At 37.7% G+C, this 24,786-nt stretch overlaps 1 protein-coding gene across 1 annotated transcript in view; it reads left to right on the top strand.

Moving 5' to 3' along the window:
• Positions 1–9,648: 9,648 nt before the first annotated feature.
• The window catches only part of LOC140323612 (solute carrier family 22 member 4-like), a 44,168-nt gene continuing 29,030 nt past the window's right edge, over positions 9,649–24,786 (top strand). The window contains exons 1-2 of the mRNA XM_072400838.1: positions 9,649–10,360; positions 23,329–23,432. Coding sequence (XP_072256939.1) covers positions 9,968–10,360; positions 23,329–23,432 — 497 coding nt within the window. The 5' untranslated portion in view covers positions 9,649–9,967. The remainder of the gene's footprint in view (positions 10,361–23,328; positions 23,433–24,786) is intronic.

Here is a 24,786-nt window from a genome sequence, read left to right as displayed (position 1 = left end):
TAGAAAATTCTTGAGTTCCTTGTCAACAAAAGACTCACTGATTACCTGAGCACCAACTCTCTCCTTGACCCTCTCCAGTCTAGCTTTCAAGCTGCCTATTCCACTGAAACAGCCCTTACTAAATTGGTTAATGACCTTATCAGAGCTAAGTCTTAAGGCAACTTTTTCCTTCTCCTTCTCCTTGATCTTTCCTCTGCTTTTGACACTGTTGATCACCCCCTTCTAATACAAATCATTTGCTCCATTGGTATCAGTGACACTGCTCTCCCTAGGTTTACATCCTACCTGACCGCTCCTTAAGGTTTCTTTCAAAAGTAATTCCTACTCTCCACCCTATTGGTGTTCCCCAAAGGTCAGTCCTTGGACAAGTTCTCTTTTCTCTGTACACCTCTTTACTCGGTAGCCTCATATCCTCCTTTGATTTACAGTTCCATCTGCTGATGACACTCAAATTTATCTGTCCACCCCAGACTTGTCTCCCTCTGTCCTGGATAAGGTTTCATGCTTCCTGTCAGTCATATAATCATGAATGTCCGACAGATTTCTGAAACTCAACCTGGATAAAACCAAACTCATCATCTCCCCGCCCCCAACATTCCAATCTCCCCCTGACATATTCCTAACTGTTAACAACACTGTTATTCGTCCCTCCCCTCAGGCACATTGTCGTAGCGTCACCTTTGATTCTTCACTTTCATTTACCCCTTGTATTCAGAACATTTCCAGGTCCTGTCACTTTCACCTGCACAACATCCCCATAATCCGCCCCTACCTGTCCCCAGAGACCACCAAACTCCTGGTACACACTCTTATCATATCTTGTCTGGACTACTGTAACCTTCTCCTTTCTGGTATTCCACTATCACGACTCTACAATCTATTATGAATGCTGCAGACAGACTCATCCATCCTTCCCTCTGCTCTTCCTTTGTTGCATCTTTTTGCAGTTCTCTTCATTGGTTTCCATTTCACCTTATAATCAAATTCAAGCTCCTGTGATTTGCCTTCAAATCCTTCCACAGTTCCTGTCCCACTTACCTTTCTGACCTGGTAGAAAAATACTCCCTTAGCTGCTCTTTTCGCTCCTCCAATGACCTACTACTGACTTCCTCACTCATAACCTCATCATACGCATGCCTCTGAGACTTTTCTAGAGCTGCCCCAACTCTCTGGAATAGTCTTCCTCATCCTATTCGGCTTGCACCTACTTTCTGCTCATTTAAAAGAGCACTCTAAACCCATTTTTTTAGCACTCTAAACCCTCACTACTTCCCACCACTACATATCTCCCCTCCTATTATGGGTTACTTCCCCCACCTCCTAGATTGTAAGCTCTTCAGGGAAGGGTCTCCTCTTCCTCCTGTGTCACTGTCTGTATTTGTCTGTCATTTGCAACCCCTATTTAATGTACAGTGCTACATAATATGTTGGCGCTATATAAATCCTGTTTATTCTTCTCCTTATTCTTCTTCTTAATAATAATATTATTATTATCATTATTAATAATAATAATAATAATAATAATAATTTTAAAATACTTTTTCATCTACAACTTTTGTTTTCCACATTGCCCAGGGGGATCTCTGGGTTCAGGATTGTGACCAACTGACAATTGTCCTACCAGATGTTCAAATGAAGTTTGGCATAGAACTTAATCATAGACTACAAATGTTTGAGTTTCCTTTCTTTTTCTAAAGTGTTAATTAAAAACAAATGAAATGGTCTCCTGGGGATGTGTCAAGAGGTTCCCAGGATATCAGGGCCAAACATTTTTTCACTCAGGATTTCTTGTCACTTACCACTTCAACCTTTAATTACTTCTCTTTACCACCTTACTTTGTATAAATACCATCATCCTTTCTAAATAAATCAGAACAATAACCACATTTAATTGTTCTCACATATGTGTCTGTAAAACCTCCATCAATTGTAAGAAGTCTCTGTTCCTTAAAGAGGGAAATACCTTGCAGCACTGAAACTAATTCTGCATGCTTAACATAGTGTTGTTAAAAAATACCAGCGTGTATATAAACTACTCCTGGAAAACCCCCAAATTCTTGCAACTTTCTTAAACGAAGAGTGGAAGACATCTCTCATTTTGACCCACAAACGCTCTGTTAATCACAGGGCTCCGGAAAGAATTTTAAAATCCATGAAGTACCAACAATGGTATTGTTGTCAAGATAATTTACATAGATTTTCTGTCCATGCCTTTAAAATTTGTCGGTGTTGCTCATCCCAGAAAAGCACATTGGTACATATCTGGTGGGAATTCTGGTCACTGATGAAGTAATTTGTAATACTGTTACACTCTTTTCTATAATCTCTGCGTCAGTAACTGCTGCTAAAAAAGGTATACTTAGACACATTTTGATTGCTGCTAGGGCAGTCATACGGAGACATTGATTTTATTATGATTATATATATATTACTATTTAACACCTATTAACGTTTTCCTAACCCTAATCATTCCTGGTTTATCTCCTTATTTTTTTCTATTTATCTTTTTAAAATTACTTTTTTTTCTCATTATTTTACAGTATCGCATAAAAAAATGTCTTTTACATATGCAAATAACTTTGACATTTAAATAAAATTTTAAACTTGACAATTTACAAAATAAAATGTACTTTTTCTTTACAGTAGCACTACTTTTTCACTTTTAGCATTTTAACCATGTCAGCAATTTTAAGAAATGAAAAATAAAATGTAAAAAGCTTTGCATTTCACATGATATGCAAAGGTTAAGCCCAGCTCCATCCATATAGTTAAAGAATAGGCTTTGATATGTTTATCTGTTGAGAGTCAGCCTGTCTAGTCAAAGTAAAAATTCCTGTTTACTTCTGCCCCCACCCGCATACCTAATGTCCATGCAAAAACCCCCCTACAGTATGCTGCAACACCCAACTTTAAAATGTAACCCTAGAAAAAAATCTGTTTACTACAAATAAAAACTATGTACCCTTGTATTAATTTTTGTTTAACAATAATCTTTATTAGAAAAAAACATTGGGGATATTGGGTTACAGAAATCAAAACAAAGGAATAATAAAAAAAAAAAATATATAACCAGCGAGGCATAAACATACACATCATTGTGTGGCAAGAAGTGGATATTACAATGACATAATAATTCTGCAATAACCAACAGCAAGTAACATCTGAAAACAGCAAATGTTTTACTTTTTGTGGCAATAGAAGGAGTAATAAACATCCTGAGGTGGGGGCAAAATAGCTTTCCGGAGTAGCATATTGCCGACATAGGCTGTTAGGAGGGAAAGCGGGGAAGAGTCGAGAGGGATCCACAGGTTAACAAGTGTATCATAATGGGGGTGGGGGGAAGGGAGTGATGGGGAAGTGAAGAGCAGGAGTACAAATGGATAGGTGGGTATCTGTGCCAAAGTCCACAAAGCGCCTTTAATAGAAAAACTTCCATGGTTTCAGCATCTCAGCCAGAAAGCTGTAGAGCTGTGGAGATCTGGGTGCTGAAGGGTAATCCAGGGTTTTTAACCCGCCAGGAATTTTTCATGCATGTTTATCATAACACTAGTTAGATCTTCATTGACCATGAAGACATCTAGCCTGCATTCAATCTCGGTCGGTTCTTCATGCCCTTCCTGTATTAATTTTAATAAGCATAATGGTCTATAACCAATATCTCACTCTAATGTTTTGCATTGTAGTACCAATGTGTCATTTATTGATCTAAACAATAAAATATAAACAAACTTATACAAAAATGTAACAGAGGAAAACAATAGTATTGTATGTGCTCTTAAATAAAGTTTAGTACAGTTTTTTGTATTGTCTTCCATTTCCCTAAAAATACCAATATGTTGGAAAGAATAAAAGGGAACACAACATGGACAAATGTGGGCAAATTGTTCAAAGGTTTTGGGGAATTGAACTTATCCAGCCATGTGCCTGTCACCAGTGGTGTCTTCATATGCATGACATTTCTAGATTCTTATTGATATGAGAAATCTGCACAACCTGAATAATAAAGTCAGACCCTTAGGTATTTTTAACTACAAATTTTGGCTTTGATATATCTTATACACAAGATACTTTTTTTTACAGAAGCTTTCTATTGTTAATACTTTTAGGCCTCCTGTATAATTGTTGCCTCCTATATAATTGATAAAAAAAAATAAATTTACTTCTTATCTGTGGTAAAGAATGCTACATTTCACATGTACTGATCGCTTATAATCCTAGGAACTATTTAAAGTTTTATGACACATTCCAAACTCCTGCAAGGACAGGAGAGGTGAATACGTTCTCAGATCTGGATACAGGGGAAATACCAGAGATGAACATGGCAGCCAGACCACAATGGGCCAAGTACATACAGGCCATTGTGCTGTTGCTTATGCTACACACATCTCTGACCCTGGCTGTGACAAAAAACTGGTGGACCCCCTATGGTAGTAATGATTTGGTAATGATTTGCTGACAAGTACATAGTTTGTACCAGTACTGAGCAATCTCCAGCATTTGAATTTCAAGTAGTAAATGTGTGGTCCTGGATTCCAACTCCTAGTAATGCATGGGTATTCTACCTTCTTTTACCCAAGCAAGTAAAACAAATTCAATAATGAATCTGAAATGTACTTACAGAATGGGTCCACATTTTTGCATTTAAAGCAGGACAATACTCATTGGTGGGTGGTGAGCTTCTCTGCTATAATATATGCAAACATACTTTGCAAGTATACTTAACCTGTGCAGTCGCCCTGCAGCAATGACAGGGCAAGGAGCTGTCATTGTTGCATCCTAGAGAGCCGCCATCTTCTCTGCCTCCGATTTCCGTGAAGACAGAGATCCACTTCTGTCACTGGATGATGTACTGGATGGGATTGGATGATGAGTTACAATATCCCTGGCAGATGGTGTGCAGCAAACAGATCACAGATTGCTACTACAGGCCTATTGCTGTGTAATCTGCCTGGCAGCCTGTGATTTTGGAAAAGGGGGTCCCTTTTGCAAGCTCAAAAACTTTTTTGAAAGTTTTGAGGAAAGTTCGCACTTTCCAACTTTTTTTGAGGAAAGCTCGCACTGGTTTACACTAAGAAACTAAATCTGAGCTGCCGTAAAAAGGTTATCCAACATAAGCACCCTTCCTAAAAAAAAAGTGTTTCCACAGATTTATCTTGCCTCTATCCAAGGCCACAATATCGATCTACAAGGTAATCTGCATTTTATTTTTGATGCCCTTCAGTGCGATATTGTTTTTTTATTTCAATATGCCTGGCTTCAACCCATGCCTCTGTTTACTGTTTTCATTCAACAAATGTAATAATTGTAAAGTGGTGCCAGGTATAAACATCTAACCATGGAAATTTCCAAAACTGCAGTGGGATTTCAGTAATAAAACATTAGTAATATTTAAAAATACGCTGGTGAATAAATACAAGATACTGGAGTGGAATTTCCCTGCTGATACTTGCAACTTAATATCATGGCAGGTTGAACTGTTGGATACAAGTTTTATCTATTACATAAACTAAAAAAAATATTTCTTTTAATTAGACACGTTTTTTACACACCTCGAACTATCAGGTGGTAATCTCCCAGGCTAATTGAGTAAAAAAGTGCAAAGAGCAAGAACCCATGTCAACCAATCAGAAACCTGGTAATAATCTAGCATTTCATAAAAACATTATTTTGGCATCACTACACTCTGAGCTCACAAGTTTATGACCATAAAAGTGATCAGCAGAGAAGCAGAGAAAACTATGTCAGCCCCACTTACCCTGGAGCAATAATTATGATAGGCTTGTCCAATGGCCCCTACCTCTTGGCATTAGCTAGTTGCTTTTATGTTTGAGATTTGATCATAGTTCTTTGAGCCACTGTAAGTTTGATTTCTACCATAGAGTCTATAGAACCTATAAACAAAATTGCTCATAGGTTGTCTGATCATAACCCAAAATTCACTAGTTTCCAAAAATGTACACATTTTTGACATTGGATTCAATTAGGAAAAAAGTCAGCTTTTACTTATCAGTAATACATTATGTAACTTTATTGTGAAAAATATGCGAATTCTAAGTTGGGTGAATCGTGTGAAAACATTTGAAGACCGACAATCAAAAACACCCCGTTCAATGGGCATTGCTGTTTTTTCCCTTGGTTTGTGTGCTAATTATTTCTCCATGGGTCATAAAGTTTTTATCATTGTTATGTAATCTCAGGATATAAATATCACCTAAATTTAGACTTTTGACAAGAAAATCAGAAACATAATAAGTATAGCATGAATCTTGTGTACAACAGTTTTCACAAATTGCTGTAAAATCTTCTGTTCCTGGGATTGATCACACATCACACTATTAAAACATTCCTAATGATATAATTAACACATAGTCAATTGCTTGTCTTGATGAACAGTACTGGACCAGTGATGTATTGGAGAATACTTTGCCAAATTTGCATATAAAAAGAAAGATCTAGTTTAGCTTGTACAGCAGGTATAACCACCTGTACAATTCTGTGACAAATAATGTGACAACAAGGTGTAGTAAGGATAGTTAGGCATAATCTGCTAAGGAATGTGATAGAACAAAGTGCTTGCTGCTATTTTAAGCACCATTGCATGCAACAACTGACAAATGTGAACAGAACTGTTAAAAAACACATCAAAATATTACCTACTTAGTGTTACCAAGGGTATCTTACTGAAACAATGGAACACGCATTACAATTACAACTAGATTTACCAATATTTGGTGATACTTACCCAACCCACTTACCCAATTCAATATGACTGAATTGTTTGAGTAAACCCTCACACTTAACAGTTGATAAGTAAATCTGAAAGAGATAACACAGCGATTGGAAAATCACATTGTAATATAACATCACTATCACACTAGCAACTTTGTGGCAGAGATTTGTAGTTACAGAACTCTCTGAATATTTTTAGTGATCTATAGTTGAATACACAGTTGCTGTAGCCAGATACAGTACTTATCTATGCATTTACAAATGCAAATGCATCTGCAAACATTCAGTGTCTAAAGCTACATACACACTTCCAATTATTATCGTTGGAAAACGAACGACGAACGTTCATGCACGATATATATGAACGATCGTATAGCACCGATCCTGCACATAGAGTTAACGACACGATCGTTCATAGATATTGTACACACAATAGATACGATCGTTTGAGCGATAGAGGAACTATGTGCACGACAGGAAAGTGAACGGACGTTCGTTCATCACGCATGCTCTGAACATGGACGATCAACGAACGACCGTACACACGAACGATGTTCAACGATCGTCGTCCAATCCGATCCGTCGGTCCGGTCGTTCGTTTCCAGCGACTTTCCTCGTTCGTCGGCGTCGTTGGTTACTTTTTTACCAACGATTTTTTGCCCAATCGATCGTTCGTCGTTCGATTGGAACGATAAAAATTGGAAGTGTGTACGCACCTTTAGAGACTGACCTGAATATGCAGACTGTAAAACTTTTTTACTGACTTAGTTATCTGACTAATTTACTTTTTTTTCTAGTAAGATATTGCTTGTGTGTTAAAGCCATGTTGCTGGTAACTCACATGACAATTTTATTTTTATAATGTAACCCCCCATTTATACTGTTTTGTACAATGTATCAAACACCACCAAGTACTCTATTGTGCACTGATGACATTAATGTGAACTACCATGGACACTGTAATGTGCATCATCAATAACATTATGTACTACCATAGACAATGTATTGAGGATCACCCACAACATGACAGAGGTGGATGACAGAGGTGGATGGCAAAAGCTTGTTGGCTGCCAAGGGGCTCACAAGCAGAAATGATAAAAAGGCTTTACAACCACATACATCACTTCTGCTAAGTACAGAAAGGGCCTCTTTTGGAAATTACTCTGTGTTGGGTTTACTTAGGAATATAAAATGCTGAAAATGTTGATGTCTTTTAGGGTATAGGAAAATAAACAAATGAAAAAGATCTTTTTGAGATTAAAGCATTGTGTGGTATTTAAAATGTTATTCAAATATATAAACAAGGGTGTTTACACTGTATAAAATTTGGCTTAGTGAGAGGGCCTTGTGTGGTCACTTTAGGTGACACCAATGATCTTTTTGGCTATCTGTAAGGTTATTTTCCCACTGGCCACCACACTAATATACAGTGAGCTGTGGATATAATAATTATAGAAGATCCTCGAAGACCTAAAAGTTTTTTCAATGGTTCCCCCATGTTACAAAACAGACTGGTGTAATGTGTGCCACAATCTGTGGAAGATGAGGTAATTTTCCTCCTAGACTAATCCTATATCAGTACCAATAAGATATATGGGCCTCATTGCCCTGAGTGCAGACCTTTCTCCATCTAGTAAGCAGTGATGAAGGGCCTTTGAGTTTTGTTGCATCTGAAAAACTTGCCCTTTTACGACAAATGCAAAGGGCTTACTTTACTGCATAAATGCATAGGGTTTACTTTGATGTTATTAGTTTGTTTACAGAAGTCAGTTGTATACACTGTTGATAATACAGTGGAAAACTGATGCTTGTGTGACCTAAAATTGAGATCACGAGTATTTACAATATTGCTATTTACACTATTGATATGTGAGTGTGTTTTACATTTTATGGAACACATTTTATAACAGGATTTATTCCTATCTTCGCTCTGAGTTTTTGTAGAGCAGCTGAATAGTAAAACTCAACCCATCTGTTGTTCAGGGCCATCAATGACTCTGGATTCCTGAAAGATCACAACCTACTTCACTGTCTATAAATACCACCACCTTTTCTGAATAAATCACAACAATAACCACATTTGAGTGTTCTCACACGTGTCTGTGAAACTTCCATCTATAGCTCTTTTAAAGGGGAAATAAGTTAATCTTCAGCAATATATATATATATATATATATATATATAAATAGATGGAATGTTGAAAGTCAATGTACTGCTGGAAGGTAAACCTTCATTGCAGTCTCAGTTATTTAAAGAACTGCTCTCTATTTGGTGCCATTTATCCTAAATCCTGGCCAGTTTTCCTGTCCCTGCCAATGAAAAAAAAAGCATGATGCTTCACTGTAGGAATGGAGCTCTTGGGTTGATGGGAAGTGTTGGGTTTGCATCACATATAAAATTTCACATAATGACCAAAAACGTCAGTTTTATCTGTTCTGAGCAAAGATCTTTCCTTTCATGTGTTTGAGGAGTCTTCCACATGCCGTTGGGCAAACGTGGTTTCTTATTTTGTTCTTCTAACAGTGGCTTGTTTAAGGCCACTCTTCTGTGGCGTGTACACCTTAAAGTGGCCCTATAGACAAATGTCCCCATCTGCTGGGCACTGTGCAGAGCATGGCTTCCTCCATGTACAGAATGGTGGCTGTCAGCTGGATCATACCAGGGTGGGCTGGGCATAACGGAAGCGCAGGCATAATATTGCATAGGAAAGCAAGCAGAGAAGGGGTTATATGTGTCTCAGAACATTCACAGTTTAACAGAATACATATACAGGCAGCATGATAATCAAAGAAAGCAGTGCAGTGGCAAACAATGGGTTAAGGAGTATGTTGGGCGTTTGGTAAGAAGAGTAAATGTGCTGTGTCACTAGACAGGTGGGAGGAGAAAAATGCATGCCATCCACCCCGGGGAGGGGACCTTCCAGCCCAAAGACATGGCATTAATGGCTGGGAGATTACAAAGAGCTGTCCCTTACTGCCTGGGGGTGAGGCTGGAGCTATATGAAGATGTGATGCCCTGATTAGTTTACCATCCTCCAGCACTGTGAGTAGTTAGGAAATAATGCTCTGGGTTGTGTAACAGAATCGCAGGCTGCACTCTTCCCCTTCCCTTCCTGCACAGAATACAGTAAGTCATCGTACAAACCACATGAAGCAGTCCTGGTGATCAGATCTTTTTTTTTTTACCCCTTGGCAAAAGGCAGATCGCTTGTAACTGCCCCTCCAACACCAATCTAACCATGCTTGACTATGACCAGGCAATCTCTTTTCTGGGAGACTGGGGTCCCTACCAGCTAATCGTCTTCTTCCTGCTAAGTGCCAGCACCATTCCCAATGGCTTCAATGGTATGTCTGTGATGTTCCTGGCCGCCATCCCTGAACACCGGTGCCGTGTACCGGACAGTGCCAACCTGAGCCTGGCATGGAGGAATGTCAGCATCCCCTGGGAGGAGAAGGATGGTGATCTGATACAAAGCAGGTGCTGGAGGTACAAACTGGACACCCTGAAGAACTACTCTGATCTGGGTCTCCTACCTGGACTACAGGTGAACCTGAGTGACATAAAGAAAGAGAAGTGCCTGGATGGATGGGAGTTTGACAGGGACATTTATCGGTCCACTATTATCACAGAGGTAAGTCTGTATATCTACATAGAAATCTGTTCAATTCTGAGCAGATTGAAGTAGATCTAAACCTGGAATTCCAATCTCTATGCATTATAATGTTGCAATTGTAAAATGTGTTTTTAATCTTTCTAAGTGTATCCTGCTGTTAATAATATAATACCTGGTAACTGTGCCATGACTGTCCAGGAACTTCCTGTTTTAGCTTATATTTTCCTGTATTGTTACCTTACCTGCTCCCTGATTTGTAAACAAAAAGCTTTGCCAATCTACTATGCACAGGTATGATCCACCATAGTTATTATCAAGAATGCCCATACCAAGCGTGGAATGCCAATGCTGGAGGCTGTATAGATAATGTTTGATGGAAGTTGGGGGAGATCAGTAGCACTGAGATTCAAAAAGGATTATAAAACTTAAGTGCTTTTGTAGTGAAAAACAAAACAAAAAAACGTCAGCTGTGTTTGATATACTGCTCATTATGCCAGTAGATGTAATCCAGCAATGGTTTTTATATTGGTAATTATTTTACTATTTATAGGAAGCATGCATTCCTTGGCTTCTATAGACAGGTTTTATTGTTGGTAGTTATTGCAGCTCAGGCATTGTACAATACATGTATGTTTGCTCAACGCATGGGCAATCATAACTGAACTTTAGAAGCACAATGCTGTAAAAGCCATTTCATTCAACATAAATGCTCTAGTTTTACTGGAACACAAATTTAACTCTGTTAATACCAGCAGTTATTTAATTTGTTTAGTTGGCTTGCAAAAAATAACATGTTACACAGTGCTGTACAGAGAACACTGTATTATTCAGTTTATTCTCCCTATGTTTCTGTAGTAGTAGTATAGGTTCTAGTAGCTCCAATTTTGGAATCCAGTTAGGCTATTTGTATATATCCCTTCCTTATTTTGAAATAGCCAAGCCTATGACACGATCACAGAGAGTTTGCTAAATCACTGTATAGTATAAACACCTGACATTTAAAAAAAAAGCCAACTTCCCTTTACATACTTTGCTGCATATCAGCACTGACAATCTGCCGCAGTCCTTTTATAGCAACTTCATGTCAATGTGCATGTACTCCAGCAAGGGCTGTAGATAATATTATACGTTTCCTGATGGTGGCCACAGTGGACCTTGACTTTTGTACTGAGTGTCTGCATGATGGTTACAGTGGTTACAGGGAAACATTGGGAGACTGAGTGTTGTCAACGTATAAAAGAAAGTACTGTACCTCCTTAAGGACCCTCATGGCCAGAAAACTAGTTATTATTTTAATGAATGAAAGCTATAAAATTAACATCAAACCCAGTGCAGACTTTTATTCAAATGTTGACTTTTATTTAAATTTTTAAAAGCTGCAAATTATTTAGTGCACAGTTTATGTTCACCAAATAACTTTGCATGCTCAGATATTGGTTTGCAAAAGTATTGGGGGTATAAAAACTGCATTTCATATAGCCTGGGTATTTAATACAAGTCATACAATACTGTAAATATATTGTCTATCACAATTGATTCGTGGAGGCAAAAAAGTTACCTAACTGGACTAACAGCAACTTTATGACCAGTATATTGCCCAATCTAATGCATTCAGGCCAGTTTGCAAGGACTGTATTCCACAGAAGTGGTGGTTTTATGCACAAACTATATAACATTTACATACAGAACAAAAATACTGGTCTCAGAATGAAGCCTTGTAATTTATTATTTACAACATGTAAACATGACTCCCTGAATGTGATGATTAGAAAGGAAGTAAACTTTTTGCAACTTGATTGTTTTCTTAAATAACTCTCAATAAATAGAAGAGTTTCTCCCCTATTGTGTATGGCTTTCCAGCACTAAAGTAGGCCATGCAGGTTTTGTTTTACCTTAAGTTATTGCATAAGAAGGGAATACATTATTTAATGAATTACAATAAATTGGTTTGAAACACTCCAATATCTAGTCTTATTTTATCTTGTCTACTGCCTTATCTTGATAGTACTTTTTCCAAAGCCTAGGTTTTAAAAGTGAAAACTGGGAAATTGTCTTTTTTAAATTATATGCTATAAAAAAATTCTTATATAAAAATAGGATCATTTCTAATGAGGAATTTTTTAAAATATTACAAAAATGTGATAAGATAAGTTTATACACATTCGTCTTTTACTCCACAAGCAATGCAATCGTACCACCCAATTTCACACCATTTTGGTCTTCAATGTATTAAAAAAAATTGTGTTAATGTTCATTTATTTTGGTGAGGGCATCCCACTTATTTGAATGTGTGGCCATAACGGACCCAAAAGCATGCATGCTGTGCACCGCAAAACATGGTAGTTTGTTTTTTGCACTGCAATGCAGGTGCACTGGGAAGGTCAGTTGGAGTATGTGTTAGGGGTTGTTTTACTAAAAGAATCAAATATATTCACAAGGTAATGTTCACTTATCTTAATTAAATAGATTACACATACAGATTTTTACTTCTTATCCAACTTCCATTTGGACAAAATGAGTGGATCAGAAGTGAACCTGAAGGAAATTCAGCAGCTGACTGATATTAAAAGGTTATGTTCTAACTGGTTGCAGGTAGATTTAAAATGTTGGAAAATATTGATTGGGAGTGCACAGGTCTCCTGAACAATCGCATACATTGAGTTCCGATTCTTTAATACCCATGAAAAGTGATTAAACACAAAAGAGTGTATGTGTGTGCAGTGAAAAAGTACATGTGGGTGTAAAGAAACTGCCCTGGGAGTACCTGTAAGACAAACTGCCCTATGATGTGCTAATCTAGTATTACACCAATATTGATGTTATATAATATTGTTCCCTGAGATATACCTGCGGCATTGAGAACGTTTATCCTATGAATGTACCATGACAGTGGGAGGGACACTGAGGGACAATTATCATGCAATGTGATACAATTGGAATAGAAACAGGCCATCTCTCAGTCAGCAAATTGTCTTTCACAGGTTTTATGTCACATACTGAAAAGATGAAACATAATTTTAGTCATAACAGACATACAATGATGAGGCCAGAGGAAGATTTGTTTTTTACTATACTGATACTTTGCTGCCACAGAGGTATAAAAAGGGATGAATAAAAGTACAACATTTTATTGGTAAGCCCCCCCTCCCCACACATCCTATGACAAGGGTGCCCGTAAGGAGAGACTTTCCTGAGACAGTACCTTGTGAGGTGACTGTTAAGAAATGTCATGTAAGAATTCCTTTTAAGAAATTGTTCCATGCGCGGTCCGGAGCTGGTAAATAGAGTGGTCTGTGGGACCGAAAAGGATGGCAACCACTGCTCTAAATGACATTTCAGGTCACATGACAGATCCAGGTGATGCCTAGTACTGTGGAAAACAGAAGAGAGAGCATCTTTACATATCGTCTAAGACAGGCATGTCCAAAGTCAGGCCCGGGGGCCAATTGCGGCCCTTGTTCAGATTTCCACCGGCCCGCAGCCTCTGTCATAAAATCAATAATATGCAGCCCGCCAGCACTGTTGACCACAGTAAAAAAATCACACGTACAAAAAAACTCATTGGTGGTTGAGTCCCCTAGGTCATTATAGCGGGCGTGTGCTGTGCGGGACCTGTGCAGACCACGTCTACACTAACCCTGGTTAGTGGTCGGCCCCCACACATTTTCACCTTACCAAATCCGGCCCTCTTTGCAAAAAGTTTGGACACCCCTGGTCTAAGATGAATAATAATGGGATTTGTTTTAGGATTATTAACCAGTATTTATATAATGCCAACATAATATGCATTGCTTTACAAAGTCCATAGTCATGTCACTAGCTGTCTCTCAATGTGGCTCACAATCTAATGTCCCTACCATAGTCACATGTGATTAATGTCTGGGGTCAATTGTTTGGGAAAGCCAATTCACCTACCTGCATATTTTTGGAATGTGGGAGGAAACTGGAGTACTGTGAAGGAAACCCATGCAAACACAGAGAGAACCTGCAAATTCCATGCAGCTGATGCCTTGGCTGAAGTTCCAACCTGAGACCCAGGGCTGCAAAGGCCAACCACTGAGCCATCCTACTTCCCCGATCACTTTTGGTGCCCCAGCTTTGTGACTGGACAGGGGCCTGCACTAAGAGTTTTTTGTTAGCTTTGAAAAAAAAAATTTTTATTCCCATCAAATCTATGGAAATCTGTAAGTTTGCATATCTTGGTGATATTGCCTTTTTTAATTTTAAAGCTGATCTGTAGCATAACAACACCCCTTTGATCAGAAAATGATTACTGGAAAGAAGAAAAATAAACTAAAAGCAAACTCTCTACTTTCCTAATTACTCCAGTGCTGAGTCTCTATTCCCATCTTTACATTGCATGATGACATGGACACCTCCTATTGGCTATTAAATGGCAGAGACTTGTGGGAATCCTGAAGAGCAGTAACAGTGCAGAGGGAAAGTAGGGGACTGTCCAATATGAGTTTAGAGAAATTGGATCATAAAAATTGTGGACTTTCTTGAGCAGTCAAGTTGTTTACTATTAGTTAAAAGTTACCATGGCATATGTGTTGTTTATGTTTGTATGTACAATGTAGATATGTTCTGTGATTTGTCATCACCCAGAACAAATCAAATTATAAGAAATAAATATAAAAAATGACAAATATAATATCAGAACTGGGTATCCATTGGTGGATTGAATGCAGTGTGGTGCCCCACAATGCCCTCCCAACATGATAAATACAAGTTTGCTGAATTGTTTCATTTGTATATTATGTCTTATTTTTTAAGTGCAACACCCTTTAAAAAAAAAAAAAGGTGCAGCACCTCCCCTTTTAGCTTTGATTGGCTGGGCACACCTGTGATCTCGCACACCTGTGCAGTGTGAGATTGTGTGATATGCCAAGAAGACTGAGGAAAAAGAAGAAAGTGAGGAATAAAAATGGCTGCAGCCGGCAGTTCCTCAGCGACAGGACTAAGAGGAATTCTGGGATGATGCGGGACTGGATCGCAGGAAAAGCGTCATCGAGGGACCTTCGGGATTGAAGGTAAGTGTAATTTTTTTGTCTTTTTGACTTCACTTTTTACAAGGTTCAAATTCTGTTTTCTCTCTGGTTACCAGCTTACCCTTTCATCTGGAAAATTGTGATTTTCTGGATGTTTCTAGAACTTTCCCTTTGTCTGTGGCATGTATCTATCTCTCCTGGTTCAACCTTCTGCCAGTGTAATGGCTTTTCCCATATAACAACTAACCCTAATGTCTTGGCTGGTAATTTGCCTGTTCACATGTCTGTAAATTATTTATAGTCAGTGAGACATGCCTGAGTCCACAGTGTGGGATGATTTTTCTGTGGAATCTAAACCTTCCTGCAGGGATTCCTGCACCAGCCCATCTAGATTTTGTGACTTTGGAAAGCCCTGGTCTGCCATAGGTGAGACAGAGATTACTAACCAAAATTTAACAGAACATGGTGCAGGCTGGCTCAATAATTTTTAAAGTATTGGCTTTATTATCGTCCATTCAAAACAGGTTTTCTGTCTTCACCTTTTTTTTTTTTTTTTTTTGGCATGAGCTTGTATGCATATAACAAAAACAAAATACAGAATTATCTCCATAAGTATATTTCTATGTAGCCAAACCCCACTCACACAGCTGTGTGAGTAAGCACATAATAAATAATACAGAACAAAAAAAACCAATTTCTTCATTCTTATCCTTTTGCATTATTTATCATGAACTTGTATGGTTAGAAAACATATATGATGGTTAGACAACAGATATGTTTGAGTATTCACGTTTGGAAGAGGAAATTACTTTATATATCCAAATATAAACTAAATCTATATATGAACCAAGGTACATATTTCATAGTATTTTGTGGTTGGTTATGATTCGATGGTCACTTGTTCTTAGATAATCTTTTGTGCATTATTGTTGGCCATTAATAGATGATGCTGTTTTCTAATGCAAATTATGTAACCAACTCTAACAATGGGCCTGCTTTATTAAAGCTCTCCATGACTGGGAAGAATACACTTTCATCAGGATTTAAAACTTTTCGACAGGACATTAAGAATTCCAATCCAGGTTTTTTGGATTACCCAGGTTCACAGAAGAAAGTGTATCCTCTCCAGTCTTAGAGAGCTTTAATACCTTGTAAATCAGGCCATATGTCTCAAATGGCAAAGGCAAAGGTCAAGTAAATACGGTAAATCTGGAAAAAAAATAATTTCCTTGTAAATATCTTGTAAAAAGCATTTTGGAACACTCTATTAGGCTCTTTAACAGTGTATTCCATTTTCATTGATCCATAAACCAAGATACGACTGGATAAAACTCTGGCATTATTAGACAATTAAGGAAAATTAGGTAGGCATATGTAGACATTCATAAACTCTTCTACTATATTATATACATTTTCAAACTGGTATTTAAATATACATGATTAACATTTTGTTTCTGTGAGAATTGATCCATAAACCAAGATATGACTGGATAAAACTCTGGCATTATTAGACAATTAAGGAAAATTAGGTAGGCATATGTAGACATTCATAAATGTTTCTACTATATTATATACATTTTTAAACTTGTATTAATATTTACATGACTAACTTTTTTTTGTTTCTGTGAGAATGTAAAGATTTGGAAATTTGTTATATAAAGTACAGACACGCCTGTCTAGACAAAATGCTGAGGCCTCAATTTACCAGTAACTGCCCTACAGCCAAATGCATTTTTTTAATCTACTCCATCAGACCAGTCAGACCAGTACAGATTGTTTACAGATCTGTAAGACTAATCATTGGCCATATTAGCTGGACTTTGAGTTTTATTAAGAGAATAGAGAAGGCCAACTGCATACATAGTTATACATTGTGTTGTCGCCATCTAAATCACTTCTGCACTTACAAGGTACTGGTCTTTTGAATGATAGTGGTAAAGGTTTAGAAAATATTGGTTTATGTCTTGGAACGGCTAACACATTTAGGGACTTGGAGCACACCTGCCAAAGTCATCCATCCTCGGAAACATCCACCCAAACAGTATTATCAATAAACCTAAGTGAATCAGCAGTGATTCGAATTCTATAGGAGGATCATGTTCCAGCTCCCTTCCTAGGTACCATGTGGTGTGTCGAAAACAATTGTACAATTTTATTTTTGTGGGAGTGTTAAGTGTAGCAATGAGACTCTGCCATGTTTCAAGGAAACATTGTGTTTTGTATGGCAGTTTCCGCCCATTCTAAATAATTGTAATTTGATCATAAAAAGATGTATTGGGGGGGAGGGTTCCAACCAGCAGTGCAATATAGTTTTCCTGGCTGCCGCTGAAAGTAGCAATGCCACGTCTCGCTCCTCTAGCGAACCAAAAAGTAGAACTCTCCACCATTCCAAAAACAGCCCAATCAGGAGTAAATGGTACAAAAGTTAATAGTTTAGTACAAATAAAGCTCAACACACGTTTTCAGAATTGTTTAATACATGGGCATTGCAGGAAATTATGAAATAAAGTAGCTGCAGGGGCACCATATTTAAAGCAGGTATCTCCATCAGCGAGTCCCATAAAATGGGCTCGATTAGGGGAAATGTCATTCTTTTGAAAGAGACGAAAAAACTCACGATACTGGGTTGCAGGTATCGCTTTCCAGGATATTCTATACAATTTTAGGATTTTAGCAGTTGGTAGATTGGGAAAATATTGGTGCCACTTCGCCATTCCGGTTTTAGTGGTAGAATAATCCAAATCCGTTCTTAAAAAATCTTAACATTTAGAAATAGCTTTAGAGGATGTGGGAGGAGAGAGTGTCTGGATAAACAGAAAAATACTGTTGGCCATACAGAGAATCTTTTCCTCAATTCTGGGAAAGAATAGGCCTTATTGGTATTAGGATTGATTAGCATTCTCAGTCAGACCCTGCTCAGCCCAATCATCAAGTATAGGGGAAGACAACTCAGGGGCAAACTCCACATTACCCCCTAGCGGGAGAAATAGAGCAGGCCCATTTTTATATGGGAAGATATCTCCCAATATATTTACAATCCTTATGCTATGATTTCCATTGTAGATTGTCCCAATATTTGACAATTGAAAGGATGTATAGATAAGGTGTTGACATGTTAAATCAGCTGTTCCAGAGGGCTCCCCAAGGATTTATGAATGATTAAACTACTCTGTTGCTTTGCAGCCCAGTGCACTGCTTGAAACTATATTAAATAAATAAATAATAAAAAGAGGGCTGATAACCAATGTTTTCCCCAATACAATTGTTGAAACCCAAAAAAGTATCTGATCCTTCGATGATGTGAAATAGACTATTCTCCTAGAGCGTGAGAGCTGAACAATTGCACGGTAACCTTACAAAATATCGCTTCATATACACTGACACTCAGGCTAAATAGAGAACTTGAAAAGTGCTTAAAACCAAAACAAATCCTCTTATCTTTAATATTGCAGGGCAGTCTGATCCATCTGCAGGTGTCTTCCATTGGATCCCGGCATCTGTCTCCGAGCCGGTGCGCCATCTTTGCCTCTTCTTCCTGGTTCTTCTTCCTACGTCACCCAACGCAGGCGCGAGATCAGGTGGCGTAGGTTAGAAAAAAAAACTTGCCAATCTCACTGCTCATGCATGAGATCTGCAAATTTTTCTTATTTTCTCAAAAAGGCTCCTTCTGTGCAAGCCCGAGAGCACCCAAGAGCCTCCCAGGATTTACTGCATATAGCAAATAATATAGTTTTGATTCTATTCTAGTTTTCTTATTATTAAAGAGGAACTAAACTGAAAAGTGCTTTAAAAAAAAAAAAAAAAAAAAAAAAAAAAACACGCCTTAAATCCCGCAGGGCCATCCGGAGGTGCCTTCCATTGGGTCCCGCGTTGTCCCAGCATCAGTCTCTGAGCCGGTGCGCCAGACGGTGTCATCTTCTTCCTGGTTCTTCTTACTACGACTTCTGACGCAGGCGCAAGATCGGGTGACTTGGGTTGGAAAAAATACTACAACTAGTATCATAAAAGCCTTTGACCTAACTGTTCTGGACAGGGCTTTTTTCTCATAAAACACACCGGAACAGAGTTCTGGCACCTTTTTCGACTGATTTTTCAAGCCCTTAAAAGGGAACGGCTGTCAGTGAAAATGACAGTTCAGCCTGTGAATACAGGCTAAGCATGCATGCTTCAATACTGGACAGTGGCGGAGCAGCATAAATGCTTGAAAGTGTCATCACGTTCAGCGTTAGCTATGTGACCTGTGACAACATTTGAGGAGGGCCGGTTGTTTAAATTTCCCAGTGACACGGTGGTTCAGAGCATTCTGCTCACGGTGCAGTGATACATGCCGACTGGGCTGCGGAAAAGGTAAAGGAGAATTACAACTCTAAAGCCCTCATAAAAGTTTTCCTTACTCTTTTTTTCTTACATACCTCTGTACGGAGTGCTCACTTTGGAAATGTTGGCATCTTGCTCAGGTTGTATTTTTGGATAATGCTTCCTGTATCACTTTGTTAGGCATTTGACAAGTAAATGATTTGTTAGTAATTACACTTACAACGAATGTTGCCTTAGCAGTGTCTGGTTGCAGAATTTTATACATTTAAGACTTACTGTACACTTACTCTAGACAATATACATTTCTTAGCACAAAACTCCTGTTCTGTTTGCTTGCCTTCAGAAATATTTACAGATGCCTCACCCCCAAAATTTGAAAGTGTTTAAGATCAGGCTTCTTTACAATCCATAGTTTATATGGAGTATTCCTACATAATTGCCGATTCACGGTATGTTGTTGGCATTTCTGCATGTTTCAGACCCTTTTCACATAGTTATGTTCATCCTGTCTGAAACACTATTTTTTGCATAGTTCAGCAGTCTGGAACATAATTCTATGCTTTCTCAGAATAGCTTGTGTTTTGGAACATGTGTTGCTTACATGGGCAAGGTATTCTTCAAGCTTATCTGAAACCTTTTCTCTGATGTGTAATAGGTAGTGCAGCAGCAACATTTGTTTTATAGTGAGGGGACTGGCACATATCAAAGTCCCCACTGTTGCTCATAGTACAGGGCATTTTGGGATAGAAATGTCCCCTTGGTTGAACTTCCACATATGTTTACTGTAATGGCAGACCAGCAGTATTTATTGCTAACTCTGCTCAGTGACGTACCCCAGTTCATCCCTGGTGTTGACCATTTAACTGCACTTCGACTGATAGCAATCATCAGTGATTTTTCTTTTAGTTAGTATGTGGCCTTTTAATGATAAGCAGCTGTTTGATTAAGGTGTCACTATGTTTTCTTACTTGCTGAGCTTATTTTCAAAACAACTTTACTAAGATTTGCTCATTTGTGTATTGTCCTGTTTTGCAGTTTAAATTTCGCATATGGGCACAGTTTGATCATTATGCCCACTCAAGGATATAGTATTTAGAGCTTGTTGATTCTTATCTCGCCACTACAAGGCAATTGAATATACTTGGTTTGTAAGATTGGCAACTGAAAAATTTCATAAAACACTGTAAAAATCCAGTTTTGCTGTATCTATATCTGCAGCAGTGTTTACTACTTTGGAAGCTGGTCTGGCATATGACTCCCAATTATGGTGGTGCTGCAAACGTGTCTGGAGCTTAGTCAGGAAATGACATAGCCGTGTTGTCTTACTAAAAAGTGCATTACAATATACAAGCATTAAACCTAATACTACCACGTAGTGGCAGAACTACTACTTACAGCATTACATTTTGTAATGATGCATTATGTCTGTACAAACAGTATCTACTTATTAGGTTTCACATATGTACACAATAATCTACAGCACCACTGCTATCTGGTATCTGCATGTCAGCATCTCAAGCTAACTACAGACTAAATAAATCAATCAGTTAATATAAATGCTGTACCTTTAAGGAAACACTGTCATCAACTAACACTTTTCAGGGTATTTTTAATACTACAATATTTGAAATTGGCACATGATGCTGACCTTGTTCTATTTGTTATGCCTTTTCTAAACTTTCAACACTTCTAAGAATATCTGAGACTGTTTGTACCACTGTCACACCATTCCCACTATAGCCAAGGTTGTTTGCAGCTGCCTGTGAGGCCTCCAACACTCTCCAATGACACACACATACATACATACATACATGTCACAGGACGAGAAAACTCTGTATATTATGCCATTGTAAAAACTAATACACATAGAGGTGTATAGTGGATTTGGTTAGATTTGGGAACACAGTCGACTGTATTCATAGTCTGAAGTCTGACTATGCTCCAACATCAATTAACTGTAGTGATCAGAAATTACATTCTGATACCTTGAAAGTATGATTAAGTTATTCTGTATTGCCAGAAGATCATACTAGACTCACAGTGGGCATATCTACTTTTCAAATACCTTCTCTCTCAGCTCAATGTTAGAATAGAAGACTATCTTCTCTGTCTAAAAGATACCTATAGCTGCAACTGTCGAAGTAATTTACATTCCTACCTTAGGTGTGCTTTCATTTTTGCATATACTGTACTCTATAAATATGTGCACTTACTATACAAGTCAGGTTGCTACTGTGTACTTCAATGAGGTGCAACTGTTGATTTAACTTCACAGAAAATGTAAAGGCGTCATATAGTGTAAACTAAATTTTTTTTTTTGTAGATTGTCCACAGGAGAATTGGAAAATCCTGTTTTCAATAAATTATCCTGCATTTGCAACATGGGCCAACATGTAGTAACCTATAAGACATAATTTCCTAAATGGGGTAATGGCAGTGATTTCTGCCATATTGTCCTAATAATGTATTACATATAATACCTTTCACACATTTTCAAACATATATTATTTTAGTTGGACACATATAATGCATATGAATGTTTTGAATGTGCATTCCCTTTGCAAAGGATATTTTACCAGCTTAGTAAATGCAGGAAAAAAAAATTCTAAAAACCTGAAAAAAAAATGCACATGTATATGATTGGATAGAAGTCGGCAGAGCCTCACCTCATCAATCAGTTCATCAATTCAAATAAAATCTCTTGCAGGGGGATAATTCAATTTGCTTTGTGAACAGCCAATAATTCTTAAAGACAACAGACAAGGTCCCTTTTGCAATAAAACATACTTGCCTGTCCACAATATTTTCTGACGGAAGAGTTGTGTCATTCTGGCCTGGTCAATCGATGAAAGATACTGAACCGAGAAGAGGACTGGAATAAGATGGCAGCACCTGTAATGAAGCGAGGACAGATGAGATTATTTTTTTTTTAAATTATTAGGTAGGCAAACTTTTTATTGTGATGGGAACATAACCTGTCCTTGCAATAAAGGACCTGCCTGCTCACAATTTGTATTAACTTTACTTACGCTTTAGGTAAGCCATCCCCATCAGATCTTTTTGAGACATGAATGTTAAAACATTTTTTAAAGTGACACAGTCAAGCTCAGCAATAGCCAGTGAAAGCTACTTTCTTGGCTAGTGTCTGGTTTGTTTGCTTCCAGAATGTATTACAGATTTTATCCCCTCTTTTTCTCCTGCTGACCACTACTTCGGGACCCCATAGCAGCACAGGAGTCTACAGGAGGAACCATAGAGGACAGGCTATACAACAAGACCAAAAGTAAAGGGTAGTGTTGGAACACAGAGCTCTTAAAAAGAGCAACATTTCAACGTGGAGGACAGCCAGGTAGGTAAGCATGAACATATGAACCTGCTTCTTTAAGACTTATGCTGTTCCCATTTGTTTTATCCCCTGACAAGGGTGCTTTAGGTGGTGTTTCAAATAATATAAAAGTCTATTTTTGGGTTGCTGTTGCGTTAATTTGGAGCCTGGTAATAAAGGTCCTATGAACAAAAAAAAAATCAATGTATATGCAGGCTTCAGTATTATATGATTTAAAATACTAAAAAATATATTAAAAAGAAAGGAACAGATGCTAATGACATTTGTTATTTTTTTTTTCTATCATATACTGCTTTTGTGCATATTAGTTTATTCTACATTTTTATTTACAGTGGGACATAGTCTGTGATGATGATTGGAAGGGACCTCTGACAACTTCTTTGTTTTTTGCTGGTGTTCTTACAGGCTCCTTTGTTTCTGGACAGCTCTCTGACAGGTAATTTTATTAGCATTTTATTTTAAATTGATTATGCATGATGGGACTATGAAAGGGGAGGTCTATTTTTTACATGAACTGTACTTTTTTTTTTTTTTTTAATCTCTTTCTGTGCTTAATGGGCAATGCATGGGATGTTTTTGTCAGTGCAGTAGTGGTGCTTTATGAATAAATTTAGGGCCACTTCAGGACCATTAAATGGGAGGCTGTTGCAGAAGCAAGATTAATAAAGTTGTTGTTTTTTCTTCCTCCTAGACAAATACACATTCAAGATAGCCCTACTGCATAAGTAATTCTAACAGATTCACAGAATTTAGCTTTAAGCAAATGTGCTAATGTAGAACTACTGTTAAACTATTTCTTTTTTTATTTTCATAGAATGGGAAACTTGGATTAACTGTCAGATAATTATTGTTGTCTGTGTCCGTTTGTGAAAACGCTGTTCACTTCCTGTCCCAGTGAGCCCTAAAACTTTACTGTCCAAAACAAACAGATAAACACAAAGCAAAAAGGCAAAACATTTGGCTGGATTCCACATGCAGCTTTTTTTACAGCCCAAATGCCAAAAAATAGGCAAATGTAGCATCCACTGCTGGCTAGAGAGTAAATCAGTTTTCTACTTCTAGGAATACTTCACTTTTGTTAACAAAAAGTATGATATAGCTTATATAATTGTTACACCAACAAATTGCAGTAAATAATACTATTTCAGTTTTACCATGCTAGCCATGGCAAAAAGTTGGGCATACTGCATTCATAATATCCTCTGAAATGTAATTTTTGGTTGATTTGTTGGTCTTATTTTGGATTAATTCTGTAAAGAACCGTGTTATTACATTGGACCCCCATACTCCATTAGCACATTGCTAGAAATTTAAATTATAAATGATTCTCTTGTCAATTGGCTCTAGATTCATTCATAATTTTCACTTATACGGATAACATTTCCTACTGTGTCAGCTGTGCACCTGAGAATGGGCCACTAGATGGCAGAATGAGTCATTATTTTTAATATTAACTAAGGCTGGGTCTACATGGACATTTTGTAAAAAGGCATATAAACGTTCCTACTGCGTTTATAAGCGTTTTTATGCACTTATTCTAATGTTTTAAAACTTTTTTTTAAATGCTGGAAAAAGCTGAAAAACGTCTATGCCGCGTTTATCTGCGTTTTACCGCGATTCTACAAGCGTTTTAGCACTTAGTAGAAATGCAAACTGTGACCCTGGGCAGTGATTTCTGCAAGTACAGGAAGTACATACATCCCTGCATACATGTGATAATGTGATCATGCAACAGTACAGTGACAAATGTAACAGTATACACAGAATAGAGTGAAAAGAGTGCAAAGTGA

The sequence above is a fragment of the Pyxicephalus adspersus genome, chromosome 2, assembly GCF_032062135.1.
Source record: "Pyxicephalus adspersus chromosome 2, UCB_Pads_2.0, whole genome shotgun sequence".
NCBI lineage: Eukaryota > Metazoa > Chordata > Amphibia > Anura > Pyxicephalidae > Pyxicephalus > Pyxicephalus adspersus.
This window is presented reverse-complemented; position numbering and strand designations above follow the sequence as displayed.